Source organism: Tachypleus tridentatus, chromosome 4 (assembly GCF_004210375.1).
Source record: "Tachypleus tridentatus isolate NWPU-2018 chromosome 4, ASM421037v1, whole genome shotgun sequence".
Lineage (NCBI taxonomy): Eukaryota > Metazoa > Arthropoda > Merostomata > Xiphosura > Limulidae > Tachypleus > Tachypleus tridentatus.
Window position 1 is genome coordinate 88,174,044 of NC_134828.1, and position 23,036 is coordinate 88,197,079.

General features: G+C 31.4%; 1 protein-coding gene across 3 annotated transcripts in view; it reads left to right on the plus strand.

The window, feature by feature from the left end:
* LOC143249646 (NPC intracellular cholesterol transporter 1-like) overlaps positions 1-22,190 on the plus strand; it is a 62,957-nt gene extending 40,767 nt beyond the window's left edge. For all 3 annotated transcript variants that reach the window (XM_076499892.1, XM_076499890.1, XM_076499889.1), the window contains exons 14-28: positions 1,667-1,849; positions 2,036-2,150; positions 2,338-2,465; positions 2,820-2,960; positions 3,093-3,182; positions 3,687-3,877; positions 10,228-10,349; positions 12,416-12,530; positions 13,404-13,471; positions 14,061-14,208; positions 14,466-14,697; positions 14,977-15,090; positions 15,508-15,667; positions 17,565-17,650; positions 20,154-22,190. In XM_076499892.1, coding sequence (XP_076356007.1) covers positions 1,667-1,849; positions 2,036-2,150; positions 2,338-2,465; positions 2,820-2,960; positions 3,093-3,182; positions 3,687-3,877; positions 10,228-10,349; positions 12,416-12,530; positions 13,404-13,471; positions 14,061-14,208; positions 14,466-14,697; positions 14,977-15,090; positions 15,508-15,667; positions 17,565-17,650; positions 20,154-20,165 — 1,905 coding nt within the window. In that variant the 3' untranslated portion in view covers positions 20,166-22,190. The remainder of the gene's footprint in view (positions 1-1,666; positions 1,850-2,035; positions 2,151-2,337; positions 2,466-2,819; positions 2,961-3,092; positions 3,183-3,686; positions 3,878-10,227; positions 10,350-12,415; positions 12,531-13,403; positions 13,472-14,060; positions 14,209-14,465; positions 14,698-14,976; positions 15,091-15,507; positions 15,668-17,564; positions 17,651-20,153) is intronic.
* Positions 22,191-23,036: the final 846 nt, after the last annotated feature.

The window sequence follows — 23,036 nt, forward strand, 5'->3', positions numbered from 1 at the left end:
AGGTACATTTAGCATGTATTAGAAGGATGATGAATAAACTAGTAAAATGTCATTTCTCACACTATGGGAAATTCAGAATTTTTGTAAATATTACTTTACAAAATTAAAAACTTAAAACTTGTATAATAATAATAAGATATGAATAATTAGCTATAGTTTTATACTATATTGATTGGTATAATATAAACAAAACGTAGTTAACTTAAATGCTAACTCTAAGCCACACTTGACATGAGCAGAAAAGGAGAGCAATGCAGAGGGGTTAAGCTGTTAATACTTTTGCTATGGACATTCTTTCTGCACATGTTATGAAGCTTTAGTGAATTAAATTCAAGATTTAATTAAACTATGCTGTTATCATGGTATATGAATAAATATGGCATTAAAAATGTAGTTAATCTAAATCTTAATAGTATACAAGTTCTGATAAAGTCTTATGTCCCTCTCTCACAAATCTGTGTTCATCTGCCCTTCAAAAAAAAAAAAAAATTGTGATCAGCACTCTAATCTATATATTCCATCAGTATAAATTTCTTTCAATAAAACCACAAATCAGATAAGTGTTAAAAGTTTTATACTTTGTGTGTGTGAGTGAAACTACTGTCATTTTCATTATAAAAGTGTTAATATAGTCAACTTGCACCTAAATCAAATGTTATTGTATTTGGTATTTATTTTTAGTTGTGTTAGTTTTATTTAGACACCTTTAAGTAGTGGGTTTTGAGTTTTTGCTTTTAATACTGGAGTGAGTATATTAATATATTGTACACATTTTGTATACTGATTTCTTTTATGGAAGTAATAAGTACAAAACAGTTCTATTTTCATTTAAAGGATTGTAAGAGCTTCTAATATTTTATATATTTATAAAAACATACCAATGGATTTAGCATTTTCCTTTTCCTTCAAAGTAATATTTCAAGGCAATATAGTCATAATTGTAGCTACAGTTTATATGTCTAACAAACTAACCATTTCTGATATTTATTGGAAAAACACTGCTTTTTTCCAACTTTTTCCTTTTTTGTATTGGAGGTGTTATATCTGTGTTTATTGGTTGAAGCCTCAGATATTACGTACCTTGTTTTAATGAAAAGGTTTGATATCATCAAAGAGTCGTCTCTGTGTGTCTCCTCATTTATGATCCTACCAAATGCTATATATACTTTTATGTAGCCTAATTAGGTTTAGAGAGTATGGAAATTGACAGCAAAATATTCTGACGACTCAAATGTGCCTCAAAATTAATTACATATTATTGTTAGATTTATAATAATCAAACAATGCATATAAATAAAATAATAAATAATTTATTATAAATAAAGTATTTATTGATTCTAAATTGATTTTGATGTAGAATATTGTTAGTATTTTTGTAGTCTGACCTGACATAGTTCACCAATAGTTTTGTTTATTTCTGTATTATTAATATGTATCTGTAATTGGTGACTACTCCGAAGACATTAAAGTATCAGAAGAAATACAATAATATCATTCAAGTTAATTGGATGTATATAAAATAAAATTTGATTAAAATTTAAAATACTAAAATTCTAAAATTAGTTTGTTTTTTTTAAAACATTGTTACAACAAAAGTTTGGAAATTTGACAACATAAACATTCTAAAAAAAGTTGTATTAACACTTTGGATTGTTTTGTTTGTTAGGTTGATTCCAAGATCTCCCTGGGTCTGGCTGGAGTTGTAATTGTGTTATTGTCAGTGTTGTCATCTCTTGGAATTTTCTGCTTTTTAGGAGTGCCAGCAACATTGATTATTATAGAGGTGATACCTTTCCTTGTGTTGGCTGTGGGTGTGGACAATATTTTTATTCTAGTGCAAGCTTATCAGGTAAATATGATAAACAATGATATTATTGGAAGAGTTTTTTTTTTTAATTCTGTGTGGTATTTATTCCATCACTTGAATTAGTTTCAGTTTTACCAGTGGAAGTATTTAAGACTATGAATACCTTTTCAAGTGAAACGTTTATAAGCAGTATATATTATTGTTGCTGTTACAAACTTTTGTTTTCAGAGAGATGAACGACTACCACATGAAACAATGCAAGAAGAAATTGGTCGTATTGTTGGTGAAGTAGCACCCAGTATGATGCTGTCTAGTCTGTCTATGTCCAGCTGCTTCTTTATTGGTAGGTTAATTTTCATTTTATTTCATTCACAAGATAGTATTCAGTAAGTGAAACATTTTTTAACTACAATAATTTGTGCATGAGCTTAGAATATCATAAAATAAAACTTAAGTAGGATGATAAGTGTTAGTGATTTTTTAACTAATTTTCTTATATTTCTTCATGTCATGGCACCTGTGTTTTATAGGAGCCCTGACTGAGATGCCAGCTGTTAAACTGTTTGCACTGTATGCTGGAGTGGCCCTTATCATCAATTTCCTTCTTCAGATGACTTGCTTCCTTGGGCTTTTTACTCTTGATGCCAAAAGACAAGAGGTATAGTTGAAGATTTACTTTTATGTGGGCATGAGAGAAACAAATTATGCAATTTAATATTGTTAAATGGTGCATTAAAGCAGTGTTTCATAATAGTTATACATATTTAAGAAATCATAGGAATTGTTACTCATGTTTTGAAAATAGTTGCAGTTAAAAAATAACAAACTACAAAATCTGTAAAATTTATAATTAGTCTAGTAAAGATTCTCAGTCTTAAGTCCTTTCTTTGTGTCAATTTAAGAGATTTGGATAGTTTTGAATAAGTTATTAAATGTTTTGAATGTTTCATATACATAAAAACATTTTAAGTAGATATATAAACATTTAAAGATTTTAAATGTTTTGAATCAGAACAATCGTTTGGATCTGTGTTGCTGCATCCAGGCTTCAAAGAAAATGAAGAAAACCAAAGCTTCACACAGTCTTTTGTTCAATTTTTTTAAAAATATCTATGCACCTTTCCTTATGAAGAACTTTGTACGATTTGTGGTGGTAAGTAATAATTTTGTTTGTTAGTAATATTTTGTAGCTTAAATAAATATAATTTAAGAAGGTGGATAATTTACATACACAGGGTGAACAAAACTTGCTTGTACTAAATATAAACTAATTTATTTTTACCAGCTTTCAGTTTTCTCAGCTTGGTTCTGTTCTTCAGTGGCTGTAATAGACAAGATTGATATTGGGTTTGACCAAGACCTTTCTATGCCAGAGGTATGGAATTTGGCATTTTTTTGTTTTTGTGGATCTTGGTCATTTAACATAAAATATTACCTCGTATTAGATGTAATTTGTAATATGTTAAATTTCTAATACTGAGTAATAAAGCATTAGTATTGTATTTATGGAAGGGAAAAGTAACTTTACATATTTTAATGTATTTAGTTTTTTTTTTGTCACAACTGTTTTACAGCTTCTGCCATGTATCATTGATGTCTGAAAGTTAATGTTTTCATAATATGCCACAGTTATATTATTACTTTTGGCTTAGATTATTATATGATAAGATCTCATGGATCCTGCATTCATACAGAGTGATATGATTTTAAAAAAATATTTTTTTTGTGGTTAGATTTATTAAACCACTACTGATATGTGAAAATTAAGTATTTGATTGATGACTTGTAGAAACAATACCGTCTAAAAGTTTACTTTTTTACTGAAATGATATTAAGTTTGGGTCAATATACTTGATATATAGCCTTGTTTTTCATACAGGATTCCTACATGTTAAACTACTTCAAGCACATTTATCAGTACTTATCAGTGGGCCCTCCTGTCTACTTTGTTATCACAGATGGTTACAATTACTCTGATATAATCCACCAAAACCGACTTTGCTCATTGCCTTCCTGTGGTAATGATAGCTTGTTCATGCAACTCAAGGGAGCAGCAGACATCAGTGAAAAGTAAGTTCTTATAGTAACTCTACATATTAGTTCATATTTTAATCCTCTCTCTACAGGTATATTAACATGTACATGTTACAAAACTTTGCAGTTGTGTTCAAAATTTATTTAAACTACTTTGTGATCAATGTATATAAATGAACTTAGCATCCAAATGTAGTTAATAAATCAAATTTTAATATTATTTAAGTTTTCAGTCCTTAATTTATAAGGAAATAATTTTGAAAATTTTGAGTCTTCCCTACTATGAGAATTATTTGTTTTCTCGGTCTTCCCTCTTCTCTAAGTTATTTATCTTCCCTGCCTAAACTATTTAGTTTAACATAATTTACGCATTATAATGTAGGTTTATATAAAGGCAAATTTTTAATTTTTATAAACTTGATTTTTATGTATAGGACTCACAAAAGAGAGTCGAACCTGTGCCCACCAATCACATTTTTCACAAGTTGCCAGTAATTCTATTTGATGTTTTATATCATTTATAACCAATAGAAAGACAAAGTTTAACCTACCAAGTGAATTATATTGTTGTTTTTAATACAAAGTACTATTTATTTTGTCCCTAATTTAAATTTTTATGATGATATTCAGATTGAAAAACTTGTGGAATTATTTTAAGGTTCTTCTATATGATTATAAAAACCAATTAAATTATAAAAGTTATAGGACATTGTTTGCTTTGTGAGTTGTTAACCTGTATTTTCTGGTGCATTAAAGTGAATAAAAATTTAATTATATAATATACTAGTACCATCAATATTAAAAAAACGAGGTGAAAGATAAGTATTATATTTTTTGTTTTTCATATATATATTTTTACCTATTGTTGTAAAAGTAACTAAAATGCAAAAACTAGAAATCTATTAGGTTAGATTATGTAGAGCAAAGAATAATAATTCTTCACAAAGTATATTTGTTAGTAGTTTGTGTAATATGTCATTCAGTAGGGTAACTTGAACTATACATTTAGTGAGTGATTTACTTGTATGTCAGACACAGTTCAAAGGACAATAAAATTAAGTACAAATGCATGTAAACTGTTATGACCCTTATGCTATTTAGGATAAACAAATGTAGTTTCCTGTTACAATATGCAGTTAATATAGAAAGACGAAAAAGTAACTTAGTTATTTAAAATTTGTTTTATAGTGATAACAAGTTCGGTCTACCCCTCGGTGTGGATTCCTGTACGTGGTGAGGGGACCTCCCAGGGGAAGGTTTTGTACTTTCAGGTTACCTCCTCTGGGATTTAAACATCTACCCACGTGTTTGCTGTGCATGGTGACTCGTGAAGGGGAGGAGAGGATTCTGGTGATTGAGGGGTCCAACCCCAACACACCACTTTGGCCTTAAATTCCTGTAGATGGGGGTAGCCTTTGGCTGGTCCACTTGGGCTAGAGTCAACTAAGTACCAGTGTTGGAAGTTCTCAACAGGTGTTGTGGACATTGTATCTGATGCTGGTGTTTGGGTATAGTGCTCACAAAACCCTGGTGTTGCTGCAGTCTCCTTGCTTGACATTGTAGTGCATCCCCTTGTAGGGCTCCACGGTGGGTGGGGTCAGTGGGCACCGAAATTTTCTTTTTTTTCCTATGGATCCTCCAAATAAAAATTCAAATAAAATAGTGAAAAAACAGTCAATAGGTAAACGTCCACATCTTGAAGACTGATCACAAATCTTCAACGTCTGTACCACCAGTTGTACCTCATTTTCTCATCCTACATTCTCTTCCAGAAAAACCTTAAGGGCAAATATCCCCATTTTGTTTTATTCAGAAGGGACTGGAGGGACTTGCTGGCTCTCCAAAGTCAGTAAAGCTTCAATCTGGAGACATGTTGGTTGAAACATCCACATCCCAACACAGTGAACTCCTCTTGAATTCAAAGGCAATTGGGGATGTACCTATTGAGGTTACCCTTCATGCTTCCTTGAATCCGTCACGAGGAGTTATTGTTGAGAGGGATTTTAAGAACGTCCCCATGTTTCCTTGGGTCATACCATCACTGTTTGTTCTCTCTACCTGTTGCCTGGAGAGACATATGATCAATCAGACCTTGATGCTCTCATTGAACTGTTGCCATCTCCCTTTCTAATCCTGGGGGACTTTAATGGACATCACCCCTCTGGGGAAGTGCTGTTATTGATAGGAGGGTTTGCTCTGTAGAGCGTATGCTCTCTGATCACAACCTTTATCTTTTCAATACTGGTTTTTCCACTTATTTTCATGCACCTAGTCAGTCCTTTACTGCTATTGATTTCTCGGTTTGCTCCCCTTCATTATTCTCCCATTTTCATGGAGGGTTGACAATAATCCACTAGGCAGTGATCATTTTCCTATACTTTTGAGAGAGACTGCCCATGGTCGATGCCATCCCTACCTGCATGCCCCAGTGGAAACTGGAACAAGCAGACTGGTCCACTTTCACTACTCTAGCAGAACTTGATCCTGCCATCGTCGATCAGCCATCAGTAGACGACTGTGTGGCAGCAGTAACTGACTGTATTATACAAGCAGCTGCTCAGTGTATTCCTAAAACCTCGACACATTTTCAACTATATTCTCATCCGTGATGGAATCCTGCCTGCCACATGGCACGGAAGGCTCAAAAACAGGCCTGGGATACTTTCTGTAGATATCCCACACTTTCAAACCACATCGCTTTCCAGCGGGTCCATGCACATGCTAGGTGGGTAAGACGTCAAAGCCAGAAGGAATCTTGGATTAAGTTCACAACTAGCATATCTTCTACCACCAGTTCCAAGGTCATATGGGACAGGTCATTGGGCACTACAATTCTGTCCCCCCTCTTGATCTCACTCTCTGATGGCCAAGAGGTAGCTGATGTCTGGAGCATTGCCAATACTGTAGGTGAAAGCTTTTGCCAGGTAGATACTTCTGCTTGTTCCTCCACCTTCTTGGCCATCAAGACTCGGACAGAGAGTACACCTCTTTCCATTTTAACTGACTACCTCTTTGACTGTAATTGTCCCTTAACACTGGTGGAACTGAAAATGGCCCTTCATCAGTCTGGCAGTACATCTTTTGGATCAGATGATGTACACTGACATGCTGTGCCATCTATCTCCTGCTTCTCTTGATATTCTTCAAATTGTTTTTAGCGAATCTGGCAGGAGAATGTTTGTTTTTCCTACTGCCTGGCACCAGGCTATTATCTTACCTTTCTCTAAGCCTGAGATAGATCCCAAGATTCCTTCAAACTACCATCCAGTTACTTTGAGCTGTCTCTGTAAGACTTTGGAGAGAATGGTTAATGCTCGTCTTGTTTGGTTCCTCAAATGAAACAACCTCCTCTCGCCCACCAAGTGTGGGTTTTGACAACAGCACTCCACCATGGACCACCTAATTCCACTTGAAACGTCAATCAGACAAGCCTTTCTCAAACAATAACACCTTGTATCAATATTCTTTGACATTGAGAAGGCTTATGACACAACATGGAGGTATGGCATTTTGTGAGACCTCCATTTCTATGGGTTACGTGGCCATTTACTCATGTTTATTAAAAAATTTTTAACGGACAGGAGATTCTAAGTTCATGTGGGTTCGACACTTTCTCTTTCTTTTCTACAGGAACTTGGGGCCCCTCAGGGCTGTGTTTTGAGTGCCACAATTTTCAGTATGAATATTAATGCCATCACTGAACAAGACCCTCTCAATGTTGCAAATGGGCTCTGTGTATATTGAGTGCCAACAACAAATTGCCCTCCATCGTGTACTGAAGTGGACCACGGCAAATGGCTTTAATTTCTCTCTCTAAAACCGGTTGCATGCACTTTTGCTGCTAATGGAGTACTCATCCTGATCTTGAACTCCGTATTGGTGAAGTTTCACTGCCTGTGGTCCCTGAGACCAAATTCTTGGGGCTTATCTTTGACCGTAAGCTGACCTTTATACCACACATCAAGCAGCTACGGGTCAAATGCACAAGAGCACAAAACATCCTCTGTGTTCTCTCTTCCACCACTTGGGGAGCTGATCAATGTTCTGTGCTAAAGATATCATGTTCTTATTTGATCGAAACTCTACTATGGATCACTGGTCTATGGCTCTGCCAGACCCTCGGCCTTAAAGATGCTGGATCCCATTCATCATCAAGGACTTCGGCTCTGCACTGGGGCTTTCTACACCTCCCCAGTTCAAAGCTTATATATAGTCTCATGAATCTTCTTTGCATCTCTGCTGTTTGCAACTATTTTTACTCTATGCTTCAAAACTTCATTCCTTACCAAAACATCCCACCTGGGGTTGTGTTTTCCTTCCTCGGTGGGCCATACTTTTTCAGAACAGATGATCTGCCATTGCTCCTTTTGGCCTTCGCATCCAGGCACAATTGGATGAATTCGGTCTGTCCTTGGATAACATTGCAGAATCCACTGGTCAGCTCATCCTGCCATGGCTTATTACAGTCCCCAAATGTGACCTTTCTTTAAGTCATCTGTGAAAAGCAGATACTCCCGATTGGAAGTACCGGCTTTTGTTTACTGAACATCTTTCGAACAATCTTTCTATTACAATTTATACAGATGGTTCCAAATCAGGTGACTCTGTGGGCTCTGCCATAGTTTGTTGTGGTTCGATGGTTGTGTGCAGAATCCCCTCTACAGCTTCTGTGTTCATTGCTAAACTGTATGCCATTTCTCTCGCCCTGGATCATATTGAAGCTAAGCAGTACTCCAACTGCACTATTTATACTGACTCGCTTAGTTCTCTACTGGCCCTGGAATCACTTCACGTTGGTTCACACCCTGTTCTTGCTGATATTCAAAACCGACTGGCCAATTTCTCATTTAACATCTACTTCTATCCACTTTTTTTTTCTGGATACCAGGCCACGTTGGTATTTGCAGGAATGAGCTTACAGACATGGCAGCTAAATCTATCTGCGCTTGTACTATCACCACTGTGCCTATTCCATACATGGACTATGGTCCTGTATTCAAGGCTTGGCTCAGTGCCAGCTGGCAGTCGACTTGGAGTGAGCAACGCGAAAACAAGGTTTTCCAAATAAAACCCTATATTGGACTTTGTCCATCTTGCTTCTGTAAGGATCAGAAGCAGGAAGTTACGACTCTCAACGACGGCACTATTTTAAACATGTTCTGTCTCAAGGTTTGTCCATAACATTAGAGAGTTATTGGTGACTGTAACACTGTCCACCTTGATAAAGTTTTTAGTTTTTTAATGGCCATTAATTTTTTGTAATGTCATTTAAGTGTTTTATATTTCTTCATTAAACCTTTTTTTATTGTGGTTCCCTTTTAAGAGTCACAATCTCTCTAGTTCGATTTGAAATTAGAAAATGGCCATGACATTAAATAACCCGAACCAGGACTGGAAAGGCCAACTTCAGGTGACTAACACTGCTGTTTGAACTACTCGTTAGTAGTCCTGGCAGGTTATGATAATTACCATTATGTTATGGAAAGTCTTTTACAACTCCTTTTATTCTGGTTTCTCTCTTAACATTGTAGACTAGATGTCAACATTGGTTTTATGCTATTTGTTTTTAAATGCTGTTTCATTTTACCTTCATTTCCTTTTATGAATTTTACACCATTTACTTTTACCTTTTTACCAAACATTTGGTGCAGACAGCCTAGCTGCTTTGTGCCATAAAACAGTAAATCAATGAACCAAGTTTGGTCTAGTCGACAAGTCTATACAGAATTAGAAAAGAAACAAATAACTAAACATAAGTTTAATTTTAAAAATCATGTGAAATTTATTTAGGAGGTTTTTAGATGCTATAAACATTTGAAATTAAATTTCTTAAACTAGTGTAAACTTTGATTCATATATTGATGGAAAAATAGTTAATTAAAAAATCAGATTTTTTTTTTGCATGTATGTGACTTGTAACAGTTAGTGAAAGCATGCCAAATTTTTGTAAAGTACCACATTAAAAGTTACAGTATGAAAATTGATTATTTTGAGGTTACAAGGTTATTGTGTTACTGCAGTCCATTGACCCCATATGGAAAGAGTGAAAGCTGTATTGTCATAATAACTGAAATGAACAAAGGTTCAATGTGTGTTGTTGTTTTTATGGTAACTGTGGCATATTAAGTGATCACAATTTATATTTATTTCATAAGTATGGAATAAAAGGGAAAGTTTGTTTATAGCTAATTTTATGGACTCAAAAGGTATATTTTGTAACAAGAAATTAGTAAAAAATGCTATATTACCAATGCATGAAACTGCTGCTAAGCAGTTTTGAAACTCCTAAAGCTAGTACGACTTATTATGGTATAGTATTTCTGGTTCAATTGTGAATTAAAATTTTCAGTATTTGTCAATATATTGACTTAGTCTCTTGTCTTCAGAACTTACATAGCAGCAGAACCATCAAGTTGGTTAGATGACTACTTAGACTATATGAAGAGTCTTCAGTGTTGCTTTGAACAACGTAATAAAAGTTTCTGTCCTTCTTATGCTGCTAACAATGGTAATTTCTCAAAGTTTTTTGTAAGATTAACTGTTTGATAGGTGCTTCTTGAAATTAATATTGGATATAAGTTTTTAATTTGGTTTTTTTTAAGATATTGGCAAGTTGAAGTAGATAATTAACTTGATTAATTGATGTAATTAATCACCTATGAGCATTGATTAGTGCTGTGTAAAATAATCAGTTAATTTAAAATGAAATTAAATTCATTAATGGTAGGAAAATGCTTAAACAAAATTAATTTTCAGTTGTAACCACTTTCCATTCTTATTTTTGTTTGATTTGAGATTGTTTAGCTTAAGTGTCAATGTAAAATTCAATTAATACTATTTTCTATTGTTTCAACTGTCTTATGTGAGGTTGATTTTTTAGTTGAATGTAATCAATTAATGAATCTTATGAATAATTGATTAGCACTTTGTGCTAATTGCCCAGCTCTATTAATAAGGTAATTTTTTTTCAGTTGCAATTTATAACACCTGCATTTGTTTGTTTCAACTGTTTAAAATGTAGATATTACTGAAAATGTTTATAAAGTTTTTGATTAAAGCTTCTTAAACGTTTTGACATTTTGTTGATTTATGTGCATATTTATGTGTACAGCACATACATACATTAATGAAATTTAATATTTGTTTTTAGAACTTAAAGATGTTTGTGAACTGCTAGCTGATATTTTTTTATAGGTCATTGAGTAGTGAAAGAGTATTAGAAGATGAGAAGTTAGTTCAATATTTAAAGGAGGTGATAAACATTGTCCAGGCAATAATAAATCAGTTAGTCTAATATCAGTAATTGGAAAGGGTTTGGAGAGTGTGATTAAAAATGCATTACAGAGTCACTTAAGGTGGTTTGATAGATTGTAAGAGTTAGTAAGGTTTCATAGAGAAAATGTTTAACAAATCTTTTGACATTCTTCTAGGATGCTGCAGCAAGAGTTGATGAATGAAATATGGTGGTTTACATCAGTCTTCAGAAAGCATTTTATAATGAACCTCACAGAAGACTTGCTAAAAAATTAAATCTGTGAACGTGTGGGAAATGTTATTAAGTTCAATAATAGAGTACAGGCTGGAAAGTAGAAAGTAATAATAAATAATGTATGGAGGGACTAATTGCATACAAAATGCTGCAGAGTTTCATGGAGGTTTAGATCATTTAATGCATTGGGCCAATACATGGCAGATGGTGTTTATGTATCCAGAATGTAAGCTGAAACATATTGGTTTTCACAATTCAAATAATTGTTACAATTTAAATATGAATACATTAAATAGTGTAATTGAAGAAAAATATATTGGTGTTGTGGTAAAAACAAATCACTTAACTAATCTAAACAGTGTATTGTAGCAAGCAACAGGGCTAATAGGATTTTGGGTAGCATCTATAGAAATGTTGAATCCAAGAAAAGGGATATTACTGTTTCACTGTATAGATCACTTGTAAGGCCCTATTTAGAGGAGTTTGTGCAATTTTGGACTCCCTTTCTCAAGAAGAACATTGAATTGTTGTAGAAGGCTCAGAAAAGAGCCACTACTACTGATTGTCTTATGAGGAGAAATTAAAACTTTGAGATTTGTTTTCTCTGGAGAAGAGGTGGAAGGGTTGAAGTTGTTATTAATAGTATTGATAATATAAATCCATAAACCTTTTTGATTTAAAAGTGAAAATGGTAGGATAACAGGACATAAATTCACATTTTGGCAGCATTCAGTATTAATTTGTTGGCTTTTGTAATGAACTGCCTTCAAGGGTGGTGAAATCAGAAAATGTAACTTCACATATAATTCTATATAGACCAGGATTTATTGATCTAACTCAACACCTGCAAGAAAGTTTAGCTTGTATAGCATTTGTGAAAATGATGAAATAAAAAAATTCCAGCAAAGGGCATGAAAACCACTGCAAATGTTTTGTTCTGAGTTGTGGCTAGTATACTCAAATAGGCTTAACTCTATCTTAGAGTACAGCCTAGTTGGGAATTCAGCAGGACATTTATGGTATTAGTTTTTATAATTACTGAAGTTACTAGAGTTTAAAATTTTCAATCTTACATCTTTTTACAGATGAATTAGAGTGTGAGAGCTGTGCCAAACCTCAAATACGCCCTAGTGGTCCAAAGTTTAACTATTATCTGAAGTATTTCTTGCAGGATTTGCCTAATGAATTTTGTCCAAAAGCGTAAGTGATAGTTTCCAATTGATTTGTATGAGCAGAAACACCCCTAGAGGCATTTGTTTATGCTAATAATTACTGATCATAGTATTCATGCCTCATTGGAATAAAATTTAGAAAAAAAACATTTTCTAAAACAAAATTTTTTTTCAGGATGTTCTGCACAGAAAGTGTTTGGATTGTGCTGTGTAGTCAAAGTCAGCTCATTGTTGAAAAGTTATTCATTGTTTTTATATATTAAATGTGGTATCATTTATTGAGAAAATAATATGGATTTTTGTTTGTTGCCATTCAGCAGATGGTACAGGAGTTTTGGTTGCATACGTAGATACTGATGTACATGCTACCTCTATCATAACAAGATATTGTTAATATAATGTCACTGATATTTATTAATAAAAGTTAAAAAGAATATGCTTAGCTAATAATCTTTCTTTGCAAGATAAGACTTAAAGATGAAATAACTTACTCAAAGCCCTCCAGTGATGCAGCATTGTCTATGGACTTACAATGCTAGGAACCAGGTTTTGATACCCATGGTGGGCAGAGCACAGATAGTTCATTGTGTAGCTTTGTTCTTATTTACAAACAAACAATATACTCAAATTATTTAATGACTACTTGAAATCGTTTCACCTAGTGGCTGCTAACGTATTGATGTATAATTAGAAAGTTTAGTTTGTAATATTTAAATAGTTATTCAGAACATGTGAAATGGTTACTAAGTGAATGTTAGTTTATTGCTAAATGTTTTGTCTGATAGATTGAAATATTTTAGTATTGTTAGTAATATTTAACTATGAAGAAAACATTTCCTATACGTATAAGATGATTGAAGAAGTGGTTATTTTTAAATGTTTGTTTTCAATTCTTCTTCAGAGGTAAAGCACAATATGGATCAGCTGTTCAGTTTGTTCCCATCAACAATAGCTCTGAGAAGGTTGGAGGTAAGATTTCAGCTGTACAAGCTATCCTGTAATCTACAAGTTTCCATGAATGAAAAAAGAGCCACAACATTTATTTAAATTCTAAATAACTTTTAATATTGCATAGCAGCCTAGTTCTTTTCCAAGTACAAAATTTTAGCTCCTAGTTCAATCTCTTGACCAACTTGAGATCTAATTTCAGGTTTCCTCTTGTTAATTTCTAAAGTTTCAGCCAAGCATGCATGAAAAATTTGTAGGTTATGGTTAAGAATTATGAAATATTTTTATTACATTACATGATGTATAAGTAAATGCTATTTCAGTATAAAAAAATTAATAACTTAAAATTTGATTTTCTTCTATTTTTCTTGCATGATTTGAGCTACATATTTTAGATTGGGAGAAGAATTAAATAGAGGAAAACATATGAAAAGCATTGTTAATGGACTGCATCTATCTAAAGTTTTTTTAAATGTGTTTTGAGCAGCTAGCAAAGATATTCATCAGGTGAAACTCTGTGTTACCAGCTCAATACTTTATAGACAAATGCAGTCCATTAAAGATGCCTTTTGAAGTTTTATTGATATTTAGCCCCCTTTTGTTTCTCAAGCCACCCATTATATGACCTACCACACCATCCTTAGGACTTCCAAGGACTTCTATAAAGCTCTGGAGTTATCTCGTTATATCTCGGAGAAACTGACAGAACAGATCAGAATTGACCCAATGAATTCAACTGTTCGTGTGTTTCCCTACAGGTAATTTGTTTAGTTTGACTTTTTTCTAATTAGAATCATAGACCAAAACACAAAGATAAATTTAGCTGCACAAGTTTAAAAATGAATCGGTAATGATGAAAAGAAAAAGTCTGTTAAAATCACTTTGTTTATTTATGAACAAAATCTGACAGTTATTTTTAAAACACAGAATGTAAAGGCTTGTAGTAATAGCTACTTGAAATGGTCCAAGTTATCAAGTATTATGTTAATTTATCTTGATGTTTTTTGTTCTCTAGTATTGTCCATGTGTTTTACGAACAATACCTTACCATGTGGCCTGATACATTGAAGAGCTTAGGCTTCTCACTGGCTGCCATATTTGTTGTTACTTTTCTGTTGCTTGGCTTGGACTTCTTCTCATCAGCCATCATTGTGATTACCATTCTGATGATCATTATTAACCTGATGGGGATGATGTACTGGTGGAATATTTCTCTTAATGCTGTCTCTTTAGTCAACTTAGTTGTTGTAAGTGAAATTCACTTCATCAAGGCTACTAATGTATTAAGTAAACCAAAATCTATTCTTTTTACAAATTTGAAACTGTAAAGACACATTTTCCTTATTATATTTTCAGTTATTTTTTTAATACATTATGTATATACAAGTAAAATACTAAATATCTTTTTTTTTTCATTTTGAAGTTTTTGTCAAGATATTAAAATCAAACTAGTCAAAATTTTGTAAGTTAAGAATGAGAATGTATTTAAGTATATAAAAGTAAATGTTTTGTCTTCACTTACACAGGCAGTTGGTATTTCTGTGGAATTCTGTTGTCATCTTACTCGGCTATTTGCTATTAGCCCTGCTGATACACGCACCAAACGAGCACAGGATGCCCTAGAACGCATTGGAAGCTCTGTAAATAGAAACTTTCTGTTTATTGTGAAAAAAGTTGTTGAACAGTCATGTAATGTTATCAGCAAATGCTGATAAGACTGAAAATTATAAAGATGTTTTGTGTTGTTAGAAGTACTCTAATAGTTTCTTGATGTGGATAAACACTTAAATCTTGATGTATTACAATTTTAAATATTATCACCTTTAGTAGCTTTATATAAATTTATTTAGTATTCTGAACACATTAACCTGACACTAAATTTAATATTGCTATTTATGACTAAAGTATGTTTTTGCAGTAATTAAATTTTTGGGTTATGTAGATAAGCTGAATTTTTCTAATGCTTCAGCTATTTTAAATATTATTTTATATTGGATAATCTAAGAACTTGTGTAATACATCAGTAAATTTACAAGTAATTTTTTTCGTGATTTCAGATCTTATCAGGCATTACTCTTACTGACTGTGGAATCCTGGTTCTAGCCTTTGCAAAGTCAAGAATCTTTCAAGTGTTCTATTTTAGAATGTATGCAGGCATTATTGCATTTGGCACCCTTCATAGTTTGATCTTCTTACCAGTGTTTCTAAGTGTTATTGGTAAGTTCAAGCAGACTTGTGTACAAAATAAATAACATTTCAGAATGTCATTTCATTCTTCCCAGATTAGTTTTTGTTTCTTCTATTTCCTTGTTTTTCTTCATTTATGTAAATAACCTTGTAACTAATGCAGTTACTTTTGCTGTAACCTTTATGAATTGGTAAAATTTTCAGCTTGTGTATTTATTATTTAGTATTAAAGTATTCTTAGTCTTACATATTTAAATTTAACATGAATAAATATAAATTTTCTTGTCATAGTAGTTACACATTGCAATTTATCTCAAATGAGCTTCTAATTTAATAAGCAATGTTATAATTTCAAAGAGCCTGAAACTGACTTAAATGATAATTTAGAAGTTAAATAAATGCTGATACTTATTAAATTTGATACTTGCCAACAAGATAGTTTTCTTTTTTAATACAATTATATAATTTAATACACAAATAATAACACAATTTGTAGTAACAGCTATTACAAGTGATGATCTGTGTACAAAAGTTTTACAAATTTACATACATTATTGAATTTTCTATCTGGAATGAAATTGTATATTATTGAGAGTTCATGATGAGCAAATTAATTTTGAGTTTATGTAGTTGCAATTCACTTAACATGGAACTAGTTAGCTAGCTCTGTATTCTTCCTTTTTCTCCATTGACATGTCAAGTTATTCCACTACTGAAGTTGTGATATTTTTGTAAACGTACTAATGTCTGATGTGAATCCACTGAAGTTAAATGGTTTGTAATGTTTGGAATCGTTTCTGGTCAAATATATGAAGTTCCCAATTAATAAGTGTTAATCACATCATAGTTTTCAAGTTTTATAGTATATCAACTGTAGCAAACAAGTAATATATACTGTCTCTTGGAGAATCATGCTGATTATATTTATAGGTGTGAGAGAACATTCTCAATTTCAGCTTAGTCAACAATATAGACAATACTGCAGTGTCTACATGCACACATGTATTGTTGATTCTCACACTCAAGAATTTTCTAGTTTTAAGGAACGGGCAGGAATTTAACAATACAGATTTAACAGCATAAGCTATGCACATATCTAAATATACATTTAACTTAAACATCAATATTAACGTAGTTACACAGTCAATAGATGATTCTAGTATAACAAAAAACAAGGTATAATAATTAGCCTGAAGAGGATGCTGCACTAAATTTGGAATGGAATCATTAGAATGTTTAAGATCTACTTACTGTTTTGTGTAGGAAGGATGCTGAATTACTGAAACTTAAGAGAATTTGTCCATTAGTTTATGACCAAATTATGCCAAACCACAAATACTGAAATATAATAATCTCAGTCACTGGAGGTCTCTTTTTAAGTTATGAGTGCAAAATAATTTTTGTACATTAACTTCCAAAGTGCAAAATTTAAAATATGCTAATTGTTTGAGACAGTGAAAATTGCTAGGAGACAAAATTATAGCTATGGCTGTTCCTTTGACCAGAATCGTTAGAAAACATTGTTTTGAAATGTTTATACTTAGAATGCATTTCTTTTATGTTCAGAATGTGCACAATTACATATTTTAATGGGATTCAAAACCTGGTTGTGTTTGTAGACTTGTAGTGCTGGTTCTATTATGCATTTAGTGATTAGATATTGAACATTTTGTCCATATTTTACTGTTTATATAAGAAGCTTAAATAATGGGTAATTATATAATTAGAAGCTTTCAAGGGTATTTTCAAAATGCAATGATCATAATACTTAAGTAGCAGTAAGCTTCATATTAAAGACAACAGCTTAGTTCATACTTAGTTGGCTTAGTAAGGGAAGTTGAGCTATTTATACAAAATAAACAAGTATTTCATTTTCATGGTATAAATAGTTCAAATTTAGTAACAACTTGATCTGGTATTGGTTTAGGTCCTCCAGTTAATAAACAAAAGATGTACGACCACATTCATCTAGAGGATTTTCCTCCTCAAGGTGGACTTACTCACACTGATAGTGTAAGTAGTAAATCATAAAGAAAGATTTAATTGGACAGTACATAACTGATTTTTTGTCACGAGATAAAAATGCTTTTAATATAGTTAGAAAAAAAACTAAAAATGGAAGCTTTCAGGACTACTGGAGTGATGTTTTGTAATTTATATTGAGTGAAATGCATTCAGATAATTCTGAATTTGTGACATTGAGGTTAACTGATACTAAAAATTGATTTACACAATGGGATTACACCAGTAGGCTGCAGATTGGTACAAAAAAATAAGTTTATTAAATACATTCAGAATAATTGTCTGTATTGGATAACAATAAGTTAAGAAATATAACAGTGGAAAATAAATTATGTAAAAAGTAAAAGGTGCATAACTTATTTTTGTTTTCTGAGCTGCATGATGCCTGTGGCTTTACAGAATATCATTAGGGGTAAAAAAGTGTAACTATGAAAGATTATTTAATTTTCAGATGAAAAATCATATTTATGTATTTGAAAACAGACATTTGAAACTTCTAAATATTTTGTCATTCCTTGTGTTATTTCAATAAGGAAAATTGCATTTATTTTTAAGTAAAATTGACTGACTTTAATGCATTGTTGGCAGAACTGTAATTGGTGCAGCAAGCACAGCAGAGTACTGAGGTTCACTAAGTAACTGTGGGTTTGTTTTTGTTGGATGCTACACCATTCTTTATCATTTTATTTGGCACCAGAAATGGCTACTACTGAAGCCAGTGCTTCTTAAGAGTTTTCATTTTATAAGAAGTATCAAAGGAAGGATATTCAAATTAATTTTTGCATGTATATAATATTAACATGAAGAAACAAACAAAATACAAACAGTAACAAATATATACTTAAACTATTCTTAAATTTTTAAGTTTTTTTTCTGTTCATGCCCTTATCTTCTAATTATTTCTTTAAATCAGCTGATGAAGGATGTCCTATTTACTTATTGAAATTCCTTCACAAGAAGAAATGCTTTTGTTCTTAAGTTTTGTTCTAACTAACTGACTGACTGTTCACCACATATGAATATTGGAAAATTAATGTTGATACAGTATGAAATATTAAGAAAAGCAAAATATAACTTTCTTGCAATGTATTCTTGATAATAAGCATTTTGATGTATTTTATTACAATCAATTGTTCGAGAGAGAGAGAGAGAGTGACTGATCTTTGGCTGTTATCTACATGTGTATACTGTGGTTGCATTTTTTGTCACAAATATCTTGATTAAATACTGTAAGTTTCATAATTAGAAACGTCTCTATCTGAGGAGTCAAGATTACATGTTGTCTTTTCCATTCAGAATAATTTTACCTGTTTTATTGCTTAAACTTTTAATGTAACCAGTATGGTAAATGATGACAATGTTATCATCACATGAGGGCTAGCTTCAATTTCAACTTTTTTTCTTGGCAAAATACTTCACACAAACAACACAGCCCATTTGTAATTTCCTGTAAAAAAAAAAAAACTTAACATTGTACTAAATACAGTTTATATATAAGTGTGTGTGTGTGTGTGTGCAGTTCATTTACAATCATGCTTATCACTGTAAACATGCATTCAGACCTTTATAAACACATTTTAGTTATTTTTTTTCTTTACTATGGGTTTTATTGTTTCTTTTTGTGACTTCCTTTGTTTCAACTTGTAAAACTGAGACAGTGAACTCTCAACTATTTCCTACTATGTACACTGCTATAAATACCATTACTATACTTCATTGTTTACTTTTCATTTACTTTTATTAAATAGTTACGTCTATGGGAGTTTCTTTGTCTGAATACATAAAATGTTTTCAAATAGACCAATATTCATCAATCTAACACACAATGCCTGTAAGAAAATGCAACTTAAATGAGATACATAAAAATAAGAAAATTAAACAAAACTATTGCAAATGTTTTGCAGGTAATAGCTAGTGTATATATTTAGATTGTGTACTCTTAAGATAAAAACATTGTACTAGTGTAGTATTATAAGAATTTCCTGACATTTATTATCACAACATAAGAATTGACAATTTTAACCTATTTTTAGTACTTTAAATTGAAACTTGCACAAGTAAAACTAAAAATGTGAAAAAGGATTCATTGGAATGATACTAAATGCAGTTAACATAATTTGTGTGCAAAATAAGTCGTTGGAAATGGTTTAATGTTTATGTAATGTTTGTTTTCAGCTGAAAACTGTTGTCCAATAATTCTTTAATTAGTTTTATCTCTTGTTTTGGCAATGAATTAAGGTCATGATGGTTTTAGATCTTTAAATTTGTTTAACTTCTTCCTTTTTTATTATGTGAACATCTCTTACCATAAATCTCTTGATGTTTTACTGTTTTGTTTACATGTGTTTTCTTACTAAAAGTATCAAAGTAACAATTTTGTGACATTGTTCCACATATTTAACTTGAATTTGTTTTTCAATTATTTTTCACACATTTTTGTTGAAGCATATACATTATTTCATAACTAATTAATGATGTGATAATTTCATTCTAGATAAATATGTAAAGAAAAGCAAAAGTCAAAGAATAGAATTCTACTATGATCACAGGAATTGGAAATAACAAGCACTTTGCATAACACCTATCAGGCCTGTTAATATTTAGAATGGTGAAAATAAGTGGTTGTTTTCTTATTACAAAATAACATTCTAAATAAGGATAATTTTTTCACTCCATATGTTGTATTTAATATTCATGGAACTATACATTTATTTTCTTAGGAGGAAATTATCTGTGATTACTCTTGTTTAGGGACATGTTTGGTTTATTTGTTTCTTTTACATAATATTTACACAGAATTATTCAATTATAGAAAATATTTCAGTACACATATATGCTGTTTATGTTGCAGGCTAACAGGAGTTTACTTATCTGTGATTACTCTTGTTTAGGGACGTGTTTGGTTTATTTGTTTCTTCTACATAATATTTACACAGAATTATTCAATTATAGAAAATATTTCAGTACACATATATGCTGTTTATGTTGCAGGCTAACAGGAGTTTACTGTTTAATTATTTTTTGTTAGAAAAGTCGATTTATGTATTAGTGCATATGTTTTTTATTTTGTTAATTTAATATGTTTTGCAGAAATAAAGTTGTATATAGTTGATCAGATTTTAAAATCATAGATATATTTTTACTTTTTGTATTTGTAAACTTTAATGTCTGTAGCATTATTTTTACATGTAATATATTGTAACCCAAAAGACTTTTCAACTAATAAAAGCATTAATGTTTTACAGGCTTCAAATGTTAAAGTAACATAAGAATTTTTCTATATTAGTTGTGTCTGAAATGTATGCAAAATATATATGTACACACATGGACATGAACTTGTGTCATTGTGTATATAACACATGCCAGTAAAAATAGAACTGATAAATTATTCTAGGTAATTTGTAAACATTCCCTGGTTTTCTCCTAATGGACTATATATACTTTTTTTCATATTTCTGTTTATCTAAACATTTTACCCACAATCTTGCAGTTTTAGAAGAAAAAAAATTCACATAGACAGTGTTTGTTGCTTATATGTAAATAGTTGGCTTATTCCTAATATTTTTCAAGAAAATTTAAGTTATTTTTTATTAAGCATTTTTGGAACATTTTGGGTGTGATATATATAAAAAAATGTTTGATTTTATGTGGTAGTATGTGGTGTTATTAATTTGAAATTTTAATGTTTGCATAATAAGTACTAATTGTTTCTTTAGGGATGTTTTTTTAAAGGCCTGTTGTTACATTTCAGTATTAAAAACAAGAATACTTGTTAAATTTTATATGTAAAGTTAGTAAAACATTAAATATATAGAATTTACTAGGTTAGAAATAAGTCATATTTTTCTTTCTCAGCTACAATAATGTTATTTTTAACAACTAATAGCCTGGCAAGTTGGAGTTAAATTAGAAGTGGAAAAGTTCTAGACTATAATTAAAAGCATGAGCAGTGTTTATTTTTTATTTTGTAGTAGATTATGTAAAAAACTGATACAACATTGTGTAATATACTTGTAACTTTTTTGTGTGCATATAGAGAACCTATTTTGAATTATGAGATTCCATTAAGAAACAGTTTCATAAAAAAAAAAAAAAAAAGTTACCTTATTAATTTTTAGTTTTTGCTACTACATAGTAATAATGTGTGATAAGATGAGGGGGTCATTGAAGTTTGGAAAAACCATTTCATGCAATGAATTTAAGTTGTAAATAATTATTGTAAATAACTTGTTTCATTTCTAAAGAATGTTACAGTACCATGATTTGAATGTAAACTAAATAATTTTCATTAGAAACCTATTGGACATTGATTATTTTAATTTTGATAATTTTCATGACTTCCAAGAATTATCCATCTGAGCTTGCTTTATTTCTTCCATTGTAGCTATAGTTGTGTAAATAGGTGTTATTTTGTGATAGTTTTCACACTGAGAATTAACTCTGTTAAATGTGTGCATGGAAAAATTTTCCATTTGATTCTGTATTTAAAATGCACAAGAACTATTAAAGCTTTGTTGTTTTTCAAAATAAATGTCTTTTTCTTTGTTTTGATATTTTTATTTTTAATGTGATCATTCATCGTAATTATGATCAGATTATAAGGTGTCATTCAATAATAATTTTAAGTAATATAGTAATATATTAGTCTTTTGATTATTAATCTTAATTGCTGTATTATCAGATGTTTGTTTCGTATCTATATGTCTAGAGTTCCAAATTTTACTCAACTACTTTCTTTATTATTCTTTACAGAAGTGATGGTTGTTTAAAATATTTAATATCTTTTATCATATATCATAAAATAATGTTATGTAGATGTAAGTTACAACAGATTAAAAGTATAATTGCTTTTCCAAAGTTCCTAAGTAGTTATTAGCGGTGTCCATCCAAATGCAGCATTGTTATGGCTTTTATGGTTTGTCATCACTTGGCTTTAACAGCTGTATAGTTTTCAGGATCTGAATATTCAACAAACATATATGATCTCACAGGCTGATGAGAATTTGCTGGCATTTCCATGCTGCTGGCTCAGGCTTTGTTTTACAAAGTTGTACTCTCATGTTACTGTTAACTGTTGCACAGTCATAGCTTTTGTATTTCTAAGGCTCATTAGCTGTCTCAGTGATACGTTAAGGGCTAACAATGGGGACTGTTGAGGGGCCTGGTAATGGGATATTACAAAGCTCATTAGAAATGCACTATTTAATAAGTTAAAATGGTTACTACTTTTTCATGGGTTCGTAAAATTTGTCACCTAAATTCTTTTATCGAAAATCAGCAAAGGTTAACAAATATAATGAAGGGGAAGCCCAGTGATATTACTGATCCTGGGAGCTGGGTTGGCTCTTGACATCTCTGACACAAAATCCACTTTAAT